Below are 15,025 nucleotides of genomic sequence, written 5' to 3'. Positions count from 1 at the left end.
CATTGAGTGAACGTTCCACCTTAAAAGTCACCAGCAGTTGGCCCAGTGAATTAAGTTATTTTTTTCTCCAACTCCAGCTGCTGCAAGAGGCAGCAAAACATCATTTCATTTTATAGTTACAGTTTACTAATAAAACTCTCCATGGTATGAACAGTGGTTACATGAGCCTCAAAACCAGCCACAACTCAGCCCTGAGCAGAGTGGCCGCCCTCTATTGACCAATCAACAGACTGCAGTGTTCACAGCTCCACCTTTTAGCACCAGATCTGTGTGCTAGGTACCCCAACAGAGGGGGGACCAAAAATGGGGATGGTACGGAACAGTTCTATTGGTACCATCCACAACTTTTCACAGTGGAAACAGAAAAAAAAGTGAACTGAACTGAACCATACCAGACTGCTTGATGAAAATGGGGCTAAAGTGGACCAACGGAAAAGGGACTCAGTTCTTTTTGTATTCACATTGTCAGTTCATTTAAAAGAGGACTTTCTGGTCAACTTCAGCTCTAATGGGGCCCCAATCCTCTTTCTGTTCACACTATAGCCTGCATATTTAATATACATGGATCTAGTTTTGTTTTTACTTAAGTGTGCCACAGCAGTGTGGTTATGAAGCCCCTCGCTTTTGGATGAACTTAAAATTGGAGGAAAACCTGACGTGTCTGTGCTGTAGACTGGTCTTGTTTGATATTCTACATTCCACATCTGGAGATGTGCAGTGTTTTCCGGAGGTGGCATCCCGAGATGGTTTGAGGTGCGGATCATTGGTACGCTTTGCCTTAGAGGGGTCTGAGATTTCTTGGAGTGTTCATGTATGCGCACTTAGAGGGCTGATAAGGACCAAGTGTGAAAATACCCTAAGTGACTAATGGAAACAATTGGTCCAGTAATGAGCGAGGCTGCAACATAACGTTAACCACTCAGGGCGGTTTCACGCTGTCAATTTACATCCACTAAAAGTGCTTGTTTTGCAACTGACAGGCTCAGATTGTTGTTCCAAGTGTCTGACAACAGTATGTAAAGGATCCTACAGAGATAGACCTTTTTGTTAAAGAGTAAGACTCTGTTTGTTCAACCAGAAACAGCCCTGAAATTAACATCGCCACACTGACCAAACTTCATTTAAGTAACCAATCATTTTATCACTGTAAACCAAGGTTCATTTCAAGTCAACAGAAACAAAATAAAACTATAAAACATGTCTTGGTTCGTCTCTCCGCTGTTTAAACAACCACCAAATCTAGTTTGGTCGGAGTAAACCCTTAATTCACCCAGATAGTTGTGAGAATATGCTGCCTCTATGCATGCTAAAATTACTGTTTATTTAAATGGAGTCTGGTGGAATTGTCAATCTTGAGGCTGTTTCTGGTTAAACAAAGAGGATCTAACATTAAGTTTGTTTTATGCAAAACAGCGTTCGATTGTTTAGCCTATGGTAAAAAAGTTCCACCAAGGACATGACACCTTGTTGATATTAGCATGTGAGTTTAAAAACCAGGCTTTCCCAGCATTTCAGACAGAAGGAAGGGACTGTTTCCTTCCTCCGTGACCATGGCCCCAACTATGACTAGACATCGACTCATCTATATTAATTTCAAAAATGTTGTATTATAAGTATTAGTATATAGTACATACTGTATGATATGTGATACAAATCATGACACAGCATAACAAACTTGGAATTGGTCAAATTAAGGCCATTGATTTCTAATGATTATGTCCTGTACAAACCTGTGAACTTCCATCAACAGACACAATCAATCAGACTAGATTTCTCTGAGTTTTTGTTGCTGCAAAAAAATCAGTATCTCAGTAAATGAAATCAAATGTAAACCTCAGTCCTTTTTCCCTCCTAACTCCTCGTCCCTCCATCCCTCCCTCAGCCCGTCCATCTGGCCCAGAGCAGCTTCTTGGTGGAGGCCTTCGGCACATCCTTCATCCTTGACCTGGAACTCAACCAGTAAGTCACCACAGGCCTGCGAAGCATTCACACAACCGCACCACAGAGGCACAAAACAATGTTTAATGCTTTGTTTACAGCAGTCACTGACACGACCGTACTCGCAGGCACATCTTTCTTCATTGTTCTCTCCTGCCCACCTACAGCATTGTACTGTATGTCCTGTGTGTTGGTATTGTACGGACTGGCTGCAGGCTAAATGTATACCTCCCCTCCCCCTCTTCTCACTCGGCACATACTGCTCTAATGGACTGCATTTATGTTATACCAGTCACTGGCTCTCTGAGCACTTAGACTAAATGAATCTTCACACGTTTGGTTTACTTATAAATCAGCCGTTTGTTGATCTAAATTCAAATCGTAATGTTTGATGCAAAATATGATTCTGTTAAACAGCACTCCAGAATAATGACCCATAAAGGCTGCTAATAGTCACACAGTGCTGCAGTCTTGCTTTTTCAAACAATGATTGAATTCATACTACTTGATGATTATTGTTCTTCATCCTCTTCTCTGCAGCAACCTGCTGTCTACAGACTATGTGGAGCGTCACTACGACGAGAAGGGGCAGCTGTTACAGAATTTGGTAAGATTATCTCACAGAAACTGTCTGACATTTTGGGAAATACGTGGGATGCGTTTCTTGCCAAGAGTTAGAGTAAAAGATCAATACCACTCTTATGTCTGTACAGTATATATGATGTTGAAGATAGCAACAGCTTAATTTAGCTTAGCATAAGGACTGGATACAGGAGAAATGAACGAGACTGGCTTTGTCCAAAGGTAATAAATTCTACCTAAAACCACCTTTTACACCACATTTAATCATTTCGTACCTTTGGACAGAGCCAGGCTAACTGTTTCCAGTGTTTATGCTAAGTTAAGCTTACCAACTGCTGGCTCATAGGTGCATTTTGAGTTTTGGGGTTCACAAAAAAAAAATCTAGAAGAAATATAATGTGTACAACAGAGGCTTGGCTTATAAAAAAATTGATAACCAGGATACCAGCAGGTGCATTTTCATATCCTGACTAATATGTCCAGTGAGGTGATTAAATATTAAGAGAATTACTATAGCAACAGAAATCGCAAAACCCGACACTGAACCAGATACAGATTATTAGCTTCAGAGTTCGACATTAACACTTGTAGAGGGCAAATAAACTCTGTATTTTGGCAAGTGGAATGCCTCACACAGTTGTCCGCAAAATAAATTTGTTGTCTGACTTTAATGTTACGTTGTTTAAAAACAAACTGCGTACTGAGCTGCTTTCATTTGTCTAACCACCAAGAAAAACCGTAAATCTGACAGACTAGACACTATTAAAGTTATGTAGGGGTTAATGATGTCAAATACAACATAACATTACCAACCTTAAATATCTCTGTACCTGCTATTTTTTTGCTTAGCGGATTACATTAGCAGTTGTGTCGTCCCAACGAAGGCTCTGCTTTGATCATATCCTTTTCAGAAATTTTGATATCCAGCCATGAACTGATGTGTCCTTTTGGAGACATTTTGAAATCTATCCATAATAAAAATCCTGACACTGTCTTTTGTGATCATTTATCCATTTTCATGTGTTAACAGTTATTATTGTTGTTAGCCGTCACATAACCATCCATGGTGGTTTGGGTTGAGTATGTCGACTAATCAGAGTTGTGTTTCTGACTGTGTGGACGATGTTTAAGTTAGAATCGTCCAAGCAATTAAATTGTTACCTGTTAATTGCATGTTTTTTAATGTTAATAAATTGCAGTAACTGTCAACATCCCTGTATCCTTTACGAGTAGTCACAGGGACGCACTGATTATGAAATTCTAGGCTGATACCGATGGTTTGGGTTTTGTTTAGTTTCTTTGTTTGTTTATTGTCAATTCTCTCTCTTATATATATTTTTTATTGCTGTGAAACATTAACAAATTTCTCCTTCAAACAACGTATTAATTCAAGACTCTTACCGAACGCTACATTTTACAAGATTGCATTTGAACACATCATGAGAACTTGTACATTTACCTCCGGCCAATACAAATTTTTACTGAAGAGAGCATGAACGCATCATGATTTAACTCAACACAACCTCAGTCAGCAATCTGTTACGCTAACATTAACTAGCCCCACAATGTAGCTTTATCAGGGAAACATTAGTCTTTCAACCGCGTCCTTTTGTCCTGATGGCGCCGAGGGGAAGATCTTTGTTAACTCTAAATGCAGTTTTTATTGTCTCAGTCATGACAGGATGCTGTTAGTCTGGAGCCCTGCTTTTTAGTCTGCGCAAAATTGATGTGTCACAGTGGAGAGGCATCAGCCACTGCCATCGGTGAAAGTCAACTTATTTGCTGATAGGCTGATGGCAGTCAACAAAGTGAATGTGACTGGCCAAGACGTGCAGCCGATAAATTGTTGCATCCCTTATTAGTTCTGTATTATAGAAAATAAAGATAACATTGAAATCCCTACATGCACTTTTGGCTACGGCCCCCAGGGTTCAGTGAGCCCCCTGAACCTATGCAAACTGCGCCTGTGTGCTGGCTGTAGCGTCATATCTACTGTACAAACATGAGTGGTTTCAGTTTTCTCATCAAACTTTTGTTTCCCAAAATGTCAAAGTAAGCCTTTAACAAACTCTTGACAAATGTTTGCATTCTCATTTCTATCAGAATTCAAAAGAAGTCACAGAGACAGTTTTTCATCACAGCCAATTTGATAGAAATTGATTTTGTGCCAGTGCGTGTAACACCGTATCTTTTGTGTCCAGTGTGTAGTGTTTCGAATGGGTGTATCCCCCTGAGTTAAAGTGAAGAGAATCAATAACCAATTGCAGAAACACGTGTTTATCTTGGCCTTCAGGGGGACATTCCTAGAAATGACAAATGTTTTTAAATGTAGAAATGCTAGTGTTAAAGGCTGTGAAGATGTTTCGCTCCAGCTGACTGTTGGCTCATGTGCTTTACTGCATTATACTCTGGTTTCTTCCATCAGTCCACATGACATGCCGAATCTTTGGTGTCCAAAAACAGTAGCTGCACATGAACTGAAGATTACTTGATGTCGTCCTTTCTATCATGCATTATAAATTTTGAGCCAACCCAATCTGAGTCTTGTTTGTTTACGCAGTCTCACAGACAGACAGTTGATGCAGACAGTTTGACTCTCAACACCATCTGGTGGGAGAGACGGTCTCTCTCTGTCTGCATCCTGCGCTTTTATTTTAGTCTCCGTCCCTCCTTCTTTCTGTCCCTTTTCTCGCTGTCTCTCCCTGTCTCTCTTTCACTCTCTTTGTCTCTGCCAACGACCACCTGACCAATCAGTGCATGGTTGCCATGGGTACCAGCAGTCAGCAGCGGCAGCAGCGTGGCTCTGTTTTGTCATGTTGTGAGGGGAATTCAAATCATGTCCATATCCAACACCAGCAAATCTTACAGCCACCCTCTGTCCTGACCTTTGGAGCCAGATGTAAAATTAAAATAACTATTGGACGACTATCAGGTTAAAATCCAGCAAATGAAGGGATATGGTGTGCAGAGGGAGCAAAGAGACGTTTTTCATCATCTCTCCATCTATATAATATAAAACAATAATCACAGTATCGAAGATATATTTAGATTAAGTAAGTGCTAAATAATAAAACATACATTATGTTGATGTAAAGAGCCCCATAAAATATAAGATGTTTGGAGGCTCAGCCCCGGGGCAATTTATCATTCACAAGAAAGATCACTGAAGTTTTTAGAGCCTGATGGATAACTGCCAAATGTTGTACAGTAGTTTGGTACAGTATCTCTATTAAATAGTTTGTCCACCAGTGAGCACGGACAAGTTTATTTTTCAAATGTAAAATGGCCCACTCTGTATGTATCTCTTCAAAATTTTTAATAACCAAATTTATAGGATCCTCCTCAAAAATGTTGTGTTTATTTGAAAAATTAATATCAATTTGGGATGTTAATGGTTAACTGCTGAGAATAATGTTGACCAGTAATGCATTTCAGTCTAAGGTTAATTTTGCTATTCTTCAGTTTACTGAGCTGCGCATCACCCAGATTTGGTGGGGAGCAGAAAGCCGGCTTGCCACATTAATAACTGTTAACATAATGCCCACAGCCCATCCTCTGGTCTCTACTAGTTAAGGCAGATTTATACCTGCGTATCAGCTCTATGCAGAGCCTACACTGTAGTCTACGCACGTGGCCTACACCATTGTGAGCATTTATGCTTGTTCGGTGGTGTGTCTTTGTCACTCTACAGTCACACCTCCAGAAACACTAGTCAGCGGCGCATGTTTCTGTGAAGTGCTATGAAGTATGGTTGACTCAAAACACACACAATACATAGCTTAATAGAGACCATTTAAAAAACAAGTACACAGATCAGCTTTATTATAACTAGTTCTGTGTTGGGAAGATACATTTTCAACCATAAATACAATTTATTTACTCAATATTCTTTTCCTTGTTTGCTGTGAGGGTCCAAAGACACAGGGTGTTTTATGTTGTAAAGCCCCCTGAGGGGTAGCACAAGATAGTTTCAATGGGCCCTAGTGTGCCCTAGTTACTCGTTATTAAGAGCACACACATTCACACGCAGAGAGTTTTAGGTGTATACATATTTTACCAACAGTGTGTCTTACTGCTGCTCATATGTTATATCCACTTGCAGATGTGCCCAGCTTGACAATCTTGAGAAATTTTGCACCTAAACTAGCTGCTCTAAGTCATATCTTCTCGTTACATGATTTAATAGACTTAATATTGGACATCAACATACATAGTACCCAGCATTCACCATTGCATAACTGTATGTGACAAAAACTATAAGAGAAAGTAGGAAATTATTTGTTCAACTAATAGTTTTATTTTTAAATTATAGTTTTTTTTTTTATAGTTTATGTAGAATAAGCTTATAATTGTATTATAGATTGATACGTTTACAAAAACAGAAAACTGTGATGAGATGGGTTTGCCTTTTTGGGTGCATATATAGAACACCGCACCATTATTGATTTAATGTAATTTCGTCTTCGAACACGGGCATATTTTCCAGGTGGCAATTGGGCCCCTCCACCCCACGGGCCCCAATGCAACTGCACTACCTGCACTGTCTATATTTACGCCCTTGCCCCTGAGGCAAATTGTGATTTGTGATGCTGGGCTGCTATATACAGAAAATTCAATTGAATATAAACGACTCATTCTAAGGTAAACTGGGCTATATAAATAAAATGACAGGGAATCAAATATAAACGGCTTGTTCTCAGATTACTAAAATGCAAAGAGTCTTAGTTTCAAGTGATAAACATTAAAGGAAAAATACTTGTTATATTATATTCAGTTTCTGCCAAAATATTCCCAGAAATCTTAAACGCTGGACCTTTAATGTCAAATGCTGTGGACATTTTTTCTATCAGGTGACGCAAAGCCACGTAATTACAACAGTCTCTACGGAAACCATAAACATTTTTATAAATATAGGAATATAGGGATAGAAATTTAGATAAATATGAAAGGATTTATATGGGTCTATAGTTAGTAATATCAGTAGAGGGGAAATGTTTTGTCAGGGTTTCTTAAGTAATTATTTTCTCTAAAGGGCTATTTATTAGTATCCCATTGTTGGGATAAATGGTTGTGTCTGATTGGTTTGGATGTTGCTTTTCATATGTAAATACTGTACACATGCAAACACTCACATGTAGCGATGGAGAAATTATCCAATAGAAATGCACAAATTGCTGATATGGACATTTCATTTTCTGCACGCTGGACTGAGAGCCCAGTGAATGCTACCCCTTCCCCTCCACCGCCATCTCCATCTTGATTTATTTGGTTTTATTGACGTGCCAATAAATTCCTCCTGCCTTTGTGTGTCACTTTTTTATTGGTCCCTGTGGATCTGTGCTATTGCATTGAGCTGGTGACCGTCTCGTTCAGATTGAATCTCAATGACACACGACTAAAAGAAGAATTGAATTAGGGACGAGGACGGGCTGGAATTGATGGGAGCCATTTTTATATATTTGTCAGATTCATGCTGATTTTTTTGCCGCTTTATTTTCTGAAATTCCAAAATCTGTTTTGAGTGCTGTTGGAGCAAAAGCACCAACAAATGCCTTCATTTCATGATTGGGTTGAAAACATATAAGATGCCAATACTGTGATTGACAAAATACAGAGATTCTCATCAAAATATTCATAAACTAATAAGCTGATAAATGTTTACCGCCCTCTAACAGCTTGCAGTGTTGCGTATTAGTTATTAATCTCAGTCCCTGGGCAATGATGATAACTTCGGTTTAATCAAACACAATCAGAGGGATGATTTGTTTCACCGTTCTCATTAATTTAAATCTCTTCATGTGTTCACTTAATAGTTTTGCATCCCTGTTTATGGCTGTATGTTCTCTGAAAAATGAACACAGAAGATGTCTTATATTTCTAACCAATGATTTTGTTCCATCTGGTCTTCCTTTCACTTTACATTAGCTCCTCGTGTTTCATTACCTTTCCTCCGCTCCTCTCTCAGCTCAACAATGCTGAGTCAGAGTCCAGACATCAAGCAAACTCCAGCTTTTCTAATGCAGTTAGTTTCCAGTGTCACATTTAATCCTCGTCTCTCCAGGATGTAATTGTTAAGTTGCCTCTATTTGTGCCTGCATGCAGTTTTTTCTTTTTTAAATTTCATTCATGTAGTCATTCACTGTCCTGCTTACTACTTACTACTTACTGTCCCCCCAGCACTGATGATATTTTATGTTTAATCAATAATTTCTCATACAACGCGGTTGCTTTGCGTGTGTGAGTGGGCATTATTTGAAGTGCACACATCTGGTCTGAAAAGCGCATTCACTATCAGTGTGTCTGCTGTGTCAGGCAATTTGATTTCCTCCATTTAGCCTCGTAATCCTACCTTTTATTTATTTATTATCTGACCCTGGACTAAGTGCTGTGGGCTGTCTCACTATTCGGTATGAATGATTAAAATCCTGTTCTTCCTCAGCAGATGAACTAGCACTGAATCTAAATAAGCTCTGTGAAAATTGCAATTGTTTTGTGTTTTTGTACTTAGAATCATCAGTGGTGATTCACTTTAATTTGGGCAGCACTTTTGTCAGCTCCAGTTCTTTTTAAACATGCTATATAAAAAAAATATCACGGTTTGTATCTGGTGGAATGTGATTAAGTACATTTAAGTAAGTAAGTAAAATATATTTATATAGGGCTTTTCACAGACATAGGTCACAAAGTGCTTCACAAGGGGAATATACAACAAGAAAGAAATCATAAAGACGAAGTGACTGAGTGAGCCATGTAGCAAAAAGGGCTCAGCTAGCAAAACTATTTGCACAGAAGAAAAAAAGAATTCACACTACACAACAACAATACACAAAATTTGATAAAGTACAGCTCTGGTGCAAGTTACCCAAAACACAGGTGTGTCTTTAGCTGGCGTTTAAAAGAAACCACAGAGTTAGCATAGGGAGCAGGCAGAGCATTCCAAAATTTAGGTGTTAAGGCCGCAAAGGCTCGATCACCACGTGTCTGTACTATGCTAAAGAACAAATTTGAGGTACTTTGATTTTACTTGAGTCTTTTCCTCTCATGTCACTTAATACACATACTCCACTACATCTCAGAGGGAAATGTATAGTATTTCTACATTCATCTGACATCTTAAATTATTTCACGTATTAGCATTTTTGGACACAAAACATACAAATAGCTTCTAAAATATGTTTTGTTTATAGAAAACTAACCAACAGTATATACAAGTGCAGCTGAAATGATTAATCAAGTAATCAGTTAGTTACTGACAGAACATTAATTGGCAACTAATAGTTTTATATACAGTTAACCAAAGAAATGTATACTTCCAGCTTCACACATGTATTTGTATTATTTAAATCTATTTTAATAAGTTTTAGTTAAGTTCATTTTTTTATTTTTCTGCATTGAGAATTTTTACTTTAATACTTCAAGTACGTTTTCCTGATCGTACCTACATACTTTTACTGAAGAACTTTTACTTGTAACCAAGTATTTTTTTACAGTATGGTAATAGTACTTTTACCTAAAGGAACAGTGTCTAAGATTTAGGGAAACTTATTGGGATCTAGTGGTGAGGATTGTTGATTGCAACCAGCTGAAACTTCTCCCGGTTAGAATTCCTTCAGTGTTCTTTGTTCAGGAGGTTTATACCACCCCAGGTAGCCAAAATGACCCAACTTAGCATCAGCCCAAACTCGGCGTGCAGGAAGAAATAAGTCAGGCCATGTCCAGTTACCGAACTCGGCTGAGAATTGGGCCAAGTAAACTGGCCTGATTCTGGCAGCCGTGTCTCAGCCGGGATGTCTACAATGCCCAATCAGGCCCAGATTTGGCAACCATCGACAGGCCAGACAGAGCACATTTTGGTGCTAGCTAGCCCACATCTGTAACAGCTAAATGTGGGCCAGATTTGGCAAAAGTTAATGGGCCAAAGCTGACTCACATTTGGCACCACGGAGCCAGGACACAGCTGAGTCAGCTGACACTCTGCCATAAATGGGCCAAGTCCGATGGGTACTTGGGAGCAGCTAAATTATCGGCAGAGGTCTCTTCCTCTCCAAAACAAATGGACCCAGTGATTAAAACCAGTAAAAACACTGAAAAAAACAGTTTCACGTTCAGTTTTTACCACACTTTTCGTCTTGTCACAGATGCACTGCTTACTACGGTGGCTGACGTGAAATGGCGAATGGCCCCATTTAGAGCCAGTGTTTGGTTTGGTCCATCTTGTAAGGCAACGAAAACGCCACAATTCTTATTATCAGGTGATTATACACGACGGAAAATATACTTAAAGTATTATATTCCAGAGACATTGCTTGTGATCTCTACCTCTCGAAGGTTTAAAAGCAGAGGATGTGATAAATTTCCGACCCAACTACCAATGACGAACTATGATGTTGATGCAACAACATTTGGAAGCTTGTATCTGTTTTGATTTCATCCTCTAAGAACGAGCCGGACTCTTACATTCACCAGTCTGTAAGTTGAAGCCTCATCCCTCAGTTTCATCACGTGGAGCTGGTGGAAAAGCAATTACAGCCTTTTAAGGTTTTTAATTTTTAACAGCTTCCTTAGTGTAATCAGATCAGTGTAAAACACCAAAACAGACTGAATGCATTAACACCCCCTGCCCTGAATTTCATCAAAAGCAAGCCAGCACTGTGTCCTCTGAGATCTGAGGCATCATGTTTGACAGACAGACACGCACAGCTTCATCTAAAGCTCCCCCACGCTGGACTCCCACCTGCTGAGGGATAAAAAGCCTCTGATTTTATCTTGAAGGAGATCCCAGCTGAAATGTTTGAATTATCCTCCCTGTGAACCCAGTATAGTCGCTTATTTTACATCCAGTGATGAAGCCACTTAATGCATAGATAGAGGTGAAGTCTTATTTGTATTGGGTGGTATATCTTTTGCAAGTTCGTACTTGATTTAACAGGACGTCCGAGAGATTTCTCAGGTTTGAGTTGCAGGTCGGAGTAAAGGTTGACCAAGCATAAAGAACAGCGGCTCCAAGTTGCCTCTTTTCTTTTTGGTCCATCAGCCGTGTCAGACAACAGCAGGCTCAGGTGGCAGACATGACTTATTGGGGTTCATTACAAACACCTGAAACTGACCCTGTCTTACACACACACACACACACACACACACACCCACACACACACACACACACACACACTCTTCATAGCTACAAACAAAGACATGTGACTGTAATCTCCATCCACTTAGATTATAAGAAACTCCTCTCCTGACTGTACACCTGTCTGCCAAGTTTCCTCTCTTCTCAGCAACTTCTGTTAGCTCACACGTTTAAACATGCACGTGTTTCTTGAGTGACAGCCTGAAGTCTCCTCTCTCCGATTGTCGTTATCTGATCGTTCCTGTACTGTGAGAGGCAGCGCGGAAACACTATATTCAAAACATGATCATCCAGTCAGAGCCTCTCAGGAGATTATGAATAATCAGGTGAAGGTATCTGAAGGCCGGGTGTACTGTTAATACTTTACAGGTGTCCTGTGGCACACACGCCGATAAAGTTTGTCATGTTATCCTGTATTAAAGGACCATTCCACAGATTTACATGTCAAAGACAAAATTAACCAGTCAGCCTTAAGAAGCAGTTGGATAATGCGATTTGCTAATTAGCAAATTTGCTGTTTGGTGTGAGGAAATTTGTTGTGTGTTTCAGCCTTTAGCCTTGGCAGTAAAAGAAATGGATGATAGTTAGGCTTAAGGTAACAGTCAGGTGAGCAGAAGGCCTAAAAGAGGCCTCGAGGTCAGAATACTTGATCTTACTTGGCCAGTTCTGTTGCCATAGCTCCCAAGGTTAAGGGGAAGGGAGACTGCCCTATGCACCAGAAGCAGGGAAAGTGAAATATTAGCAATGTAGCTAACATAGCTAACACACACATACACTCCTCTATGGAGTATCCAGCAGCTATTATAGCCTGGATATCAAGATTATAATTAACTGGAGACAAAACTTTATTTTCTACTACAGCATCCTCTGAATGACAGAACTGTAACTAATATGGAACTTTGTCAGTAGTGGTTGCTACGAGCAACAGAACTGTAACTAGTATAGAACTTTTTCAGTAGTGGTTGCTACTGGCAACATTATGTTCAACTGAGACCAGTAGTGGTTGCTACTGGCAACATTATGTTCAACTGAGACCAGCTGTTAGTGACAGCATATTTACAACAAACCAATGTACAGTTAATCTACACATGTTACTGTAATTAATTAAGGTTTTGAGATTTTTGTTTTCTGATTTGCAAACACATTAGCATCCGCAAAAACACAATATGGTCAGGTTTCTGTATAAGTGAGAGGCACAGTCATTCTGTGAGCTACAGTGTCAGGTCAGTACACACTCTGTAATCATTAGATGGGTTATTTTTCGACTGTGATATATTTTTTTTTGTGTTGCAGAAAACTGGTTTGTTGCCAAATTCACTCATTAGGTCCAAACTGCGAGGTCTCGTACTCATAAGTCGAGGTCAATGACTGCACAGAACTGCCGTTCTTATTAAAACTGTCGTTTGAAGAAGAAACCTACACGTTTACTCGCACTTTACACTGAAACCAGACCCACTCCCATTTGACCCCTGTCCTTCCTCACTTTAATTGCTTCCTCCATCACTCAAACACACACACATTGTACACACGCGGCTTTCCCTATGTTGAAACTCAACTCAGCTGCAGCTTCTGTGGGTGTAGGTTTTCCTGGACACTGAGTTTTACAGTAGTCACTGATATCCTTCAGTCAACCCACCAGGTCGGCTGTAGGCCCCAGGCTGACAGTAAATACCTGCCCTCATTGTATGCAGGGGCCAGGAGATCTGCAAAAGTCAGGGCTTCACAGTCAGCGTTGGTTTCATTTTCTGAAATTTGACATGAACGTGTCACTGGATGATCGAGGGTTCAGTGTCTCACTGTAATCTATGGTTTGTTTCCAGGGAGGAGAGCACTGCTACTACCATGGGCATGTGCGGGGTCTGCCGGGCTCCTGGGCCGCTCTGTCCACCTGCCACGGCCTGCGGTGAGTCCAGTGCTGAAATCTAGACTGAGTCAGGACCCAAAGTTTGGTGAATTTCTGAGATTCAAATGTTCAAAGTAAATTTGCACAAAGCACGTTCAGGAGCTCTGTTTCGATTTTCTAAAAAGCCATCAAGGAGAAAATTGACAAATGTTTACAATATTAATTTAATTAACTATGGGCAGGGGCAACACAATGGTTTGAGTTGAAGGTGTGAGAAAGAATAGTATCAGTAACATTGTTAACACTGTGCTACATTACAGAGAAATACAAAACCGTACTAATGAACCTTCATTAATATAGGCCTATATTTTATCTACAAGTGCACGTCACACACTGAGCGAGCCGCCTGTTAATGACGCTGTGGGCTAATGGGCATGTAGCTACTTCCATGTTTCAGATGATACGTCATGTTTGTAGTCGACCAATGAAGATGAGTTTACATATCACCTTGGGTTCGTCCTTCACCTTCTCAAAATGATCCCACACTTTGGATTTCCTGCCCGACATGTTATTAACTAGCCTGTGGAATAACCGCAGGTACCAGCCCTGGAAATTAACCTGACAGCCCTAATGTCTGGTATATTAATCCATACAAAAACCCATATAGCTTGTTTTTACACTTTGAAGGAATTAAACAAATAAGATGTGTTAATTAGCGCCAGCTAGCTGTTTCCCTCTGTTTCCAGTCTTTGTGCTAAGCTAACCAGCTGCTGCAGCTTCATATTCACCGTACCAACATGACAGTGGTATCAATCTTATCATCTGACTCACAACAAGAAAGTGAATCAAATACTTTCCAAAATATCAATCTGTTCCTTTAAAACATATGTCCTGCAGCAAGGTTTTTAAAGTTTAGACACCACAGACTGACACAAACATGCCCAGATGTGCTGTAACCTGCTGCTGTGTTTTTCAGGGGGATGTTTTCTGACGGAAACTTCTCGTACGGGATTGAGCCAGTCGGCACTGGAGAGGTGAGTCACGACTTTAGGAGGATAAACCCAGCGGGCACGATCAACCAGTCCAATTAGTAGTAAACACACACATATCAGATGTCTTGGCAACCAACAAGGTTGTGTGGAAAGAGGAATCTCCCAAAAATCTTTCAGACTTAACGAAATGTGGTTAAAAGTCTCAAACAGTCTCACTTTCACTCTCCGTGACTTACCGTCTGTCCAGACGGTGTTACTCTATCTCTGAGCTGCTGTATGGAAAGTATTGAGTTGACACACAATCCACCAGCACTGAAACACATCTCCTGTCTCATATCTGAGGGAGACATCATCTCACAGAGGAGAAACTGCAAATCATCGACAAAAACAAGAGGCTTTTTAGATGTTTCAGAAATGCTCAGATTTGATTTTAGCATAGATCTAGTATTAAGAAGAAATAGATGTATAACAGAGTGATGGGAGGGAGCGGGGAGAAAGTGTTTAGAGTGGAAGAGGCTGAGCTTTTTTCCATTAAGGCCC

The 15,025-nt window shown here is 40.0% G+C and overlaps 1 protein-coding gene across 4 annotated transcripts in view; it reads left to right on the top strand.

Annotated features, from left to right (window-relative positions):
- The window catches only part of adam11 (ADAM metallopeptidase domain 11), a 42,423-nt gene that overhangs the window by 7,062 nt on the left and 20,336 nt on the right, over positions 1–15,025 (top strand). For all 4 annotated transcript variants that reach the window (XM_050059609.1, XM_050059608.1, XM_050059611.1 and 1 more), the window contains exons 3-6: positions 1,883–1,959; positions 2,479–2,545; positions 13,471–13,553; positions 14,470–14,527. In XM_050059609.1, the coding sequence (XP_049915566.1) occupies positions 1,883–1,959; positions 2,479–2,545; positions 13,471–13,553; positions 14,470–14,527 (285 nt within the window). The remainder of the gene's footprint in view (positions 1–1,882; positions 1,960–2,478; positions 2,546–13,470; positions 13,554–14,469; positions 14,528–15,025) is intronic.

Source organism: Epinephelus moara, chromosome 13, assembly GCF_006386435.1.
Source record: "Epinephelus moara isolate mb chromosome 13, YSFRI_EMoa_1.0, whole genome shotgun sequence".
NCBI lineage: Eukaryota > Metazoa > Chordata > Actinopteri > Perciformes > Serranidae > Epinephelus > Epinephelus moara.
Note: the sequence above shows the minus strand (reverse complement) of the source record. Positions and strands in the feature narration are given on the sequence as shown.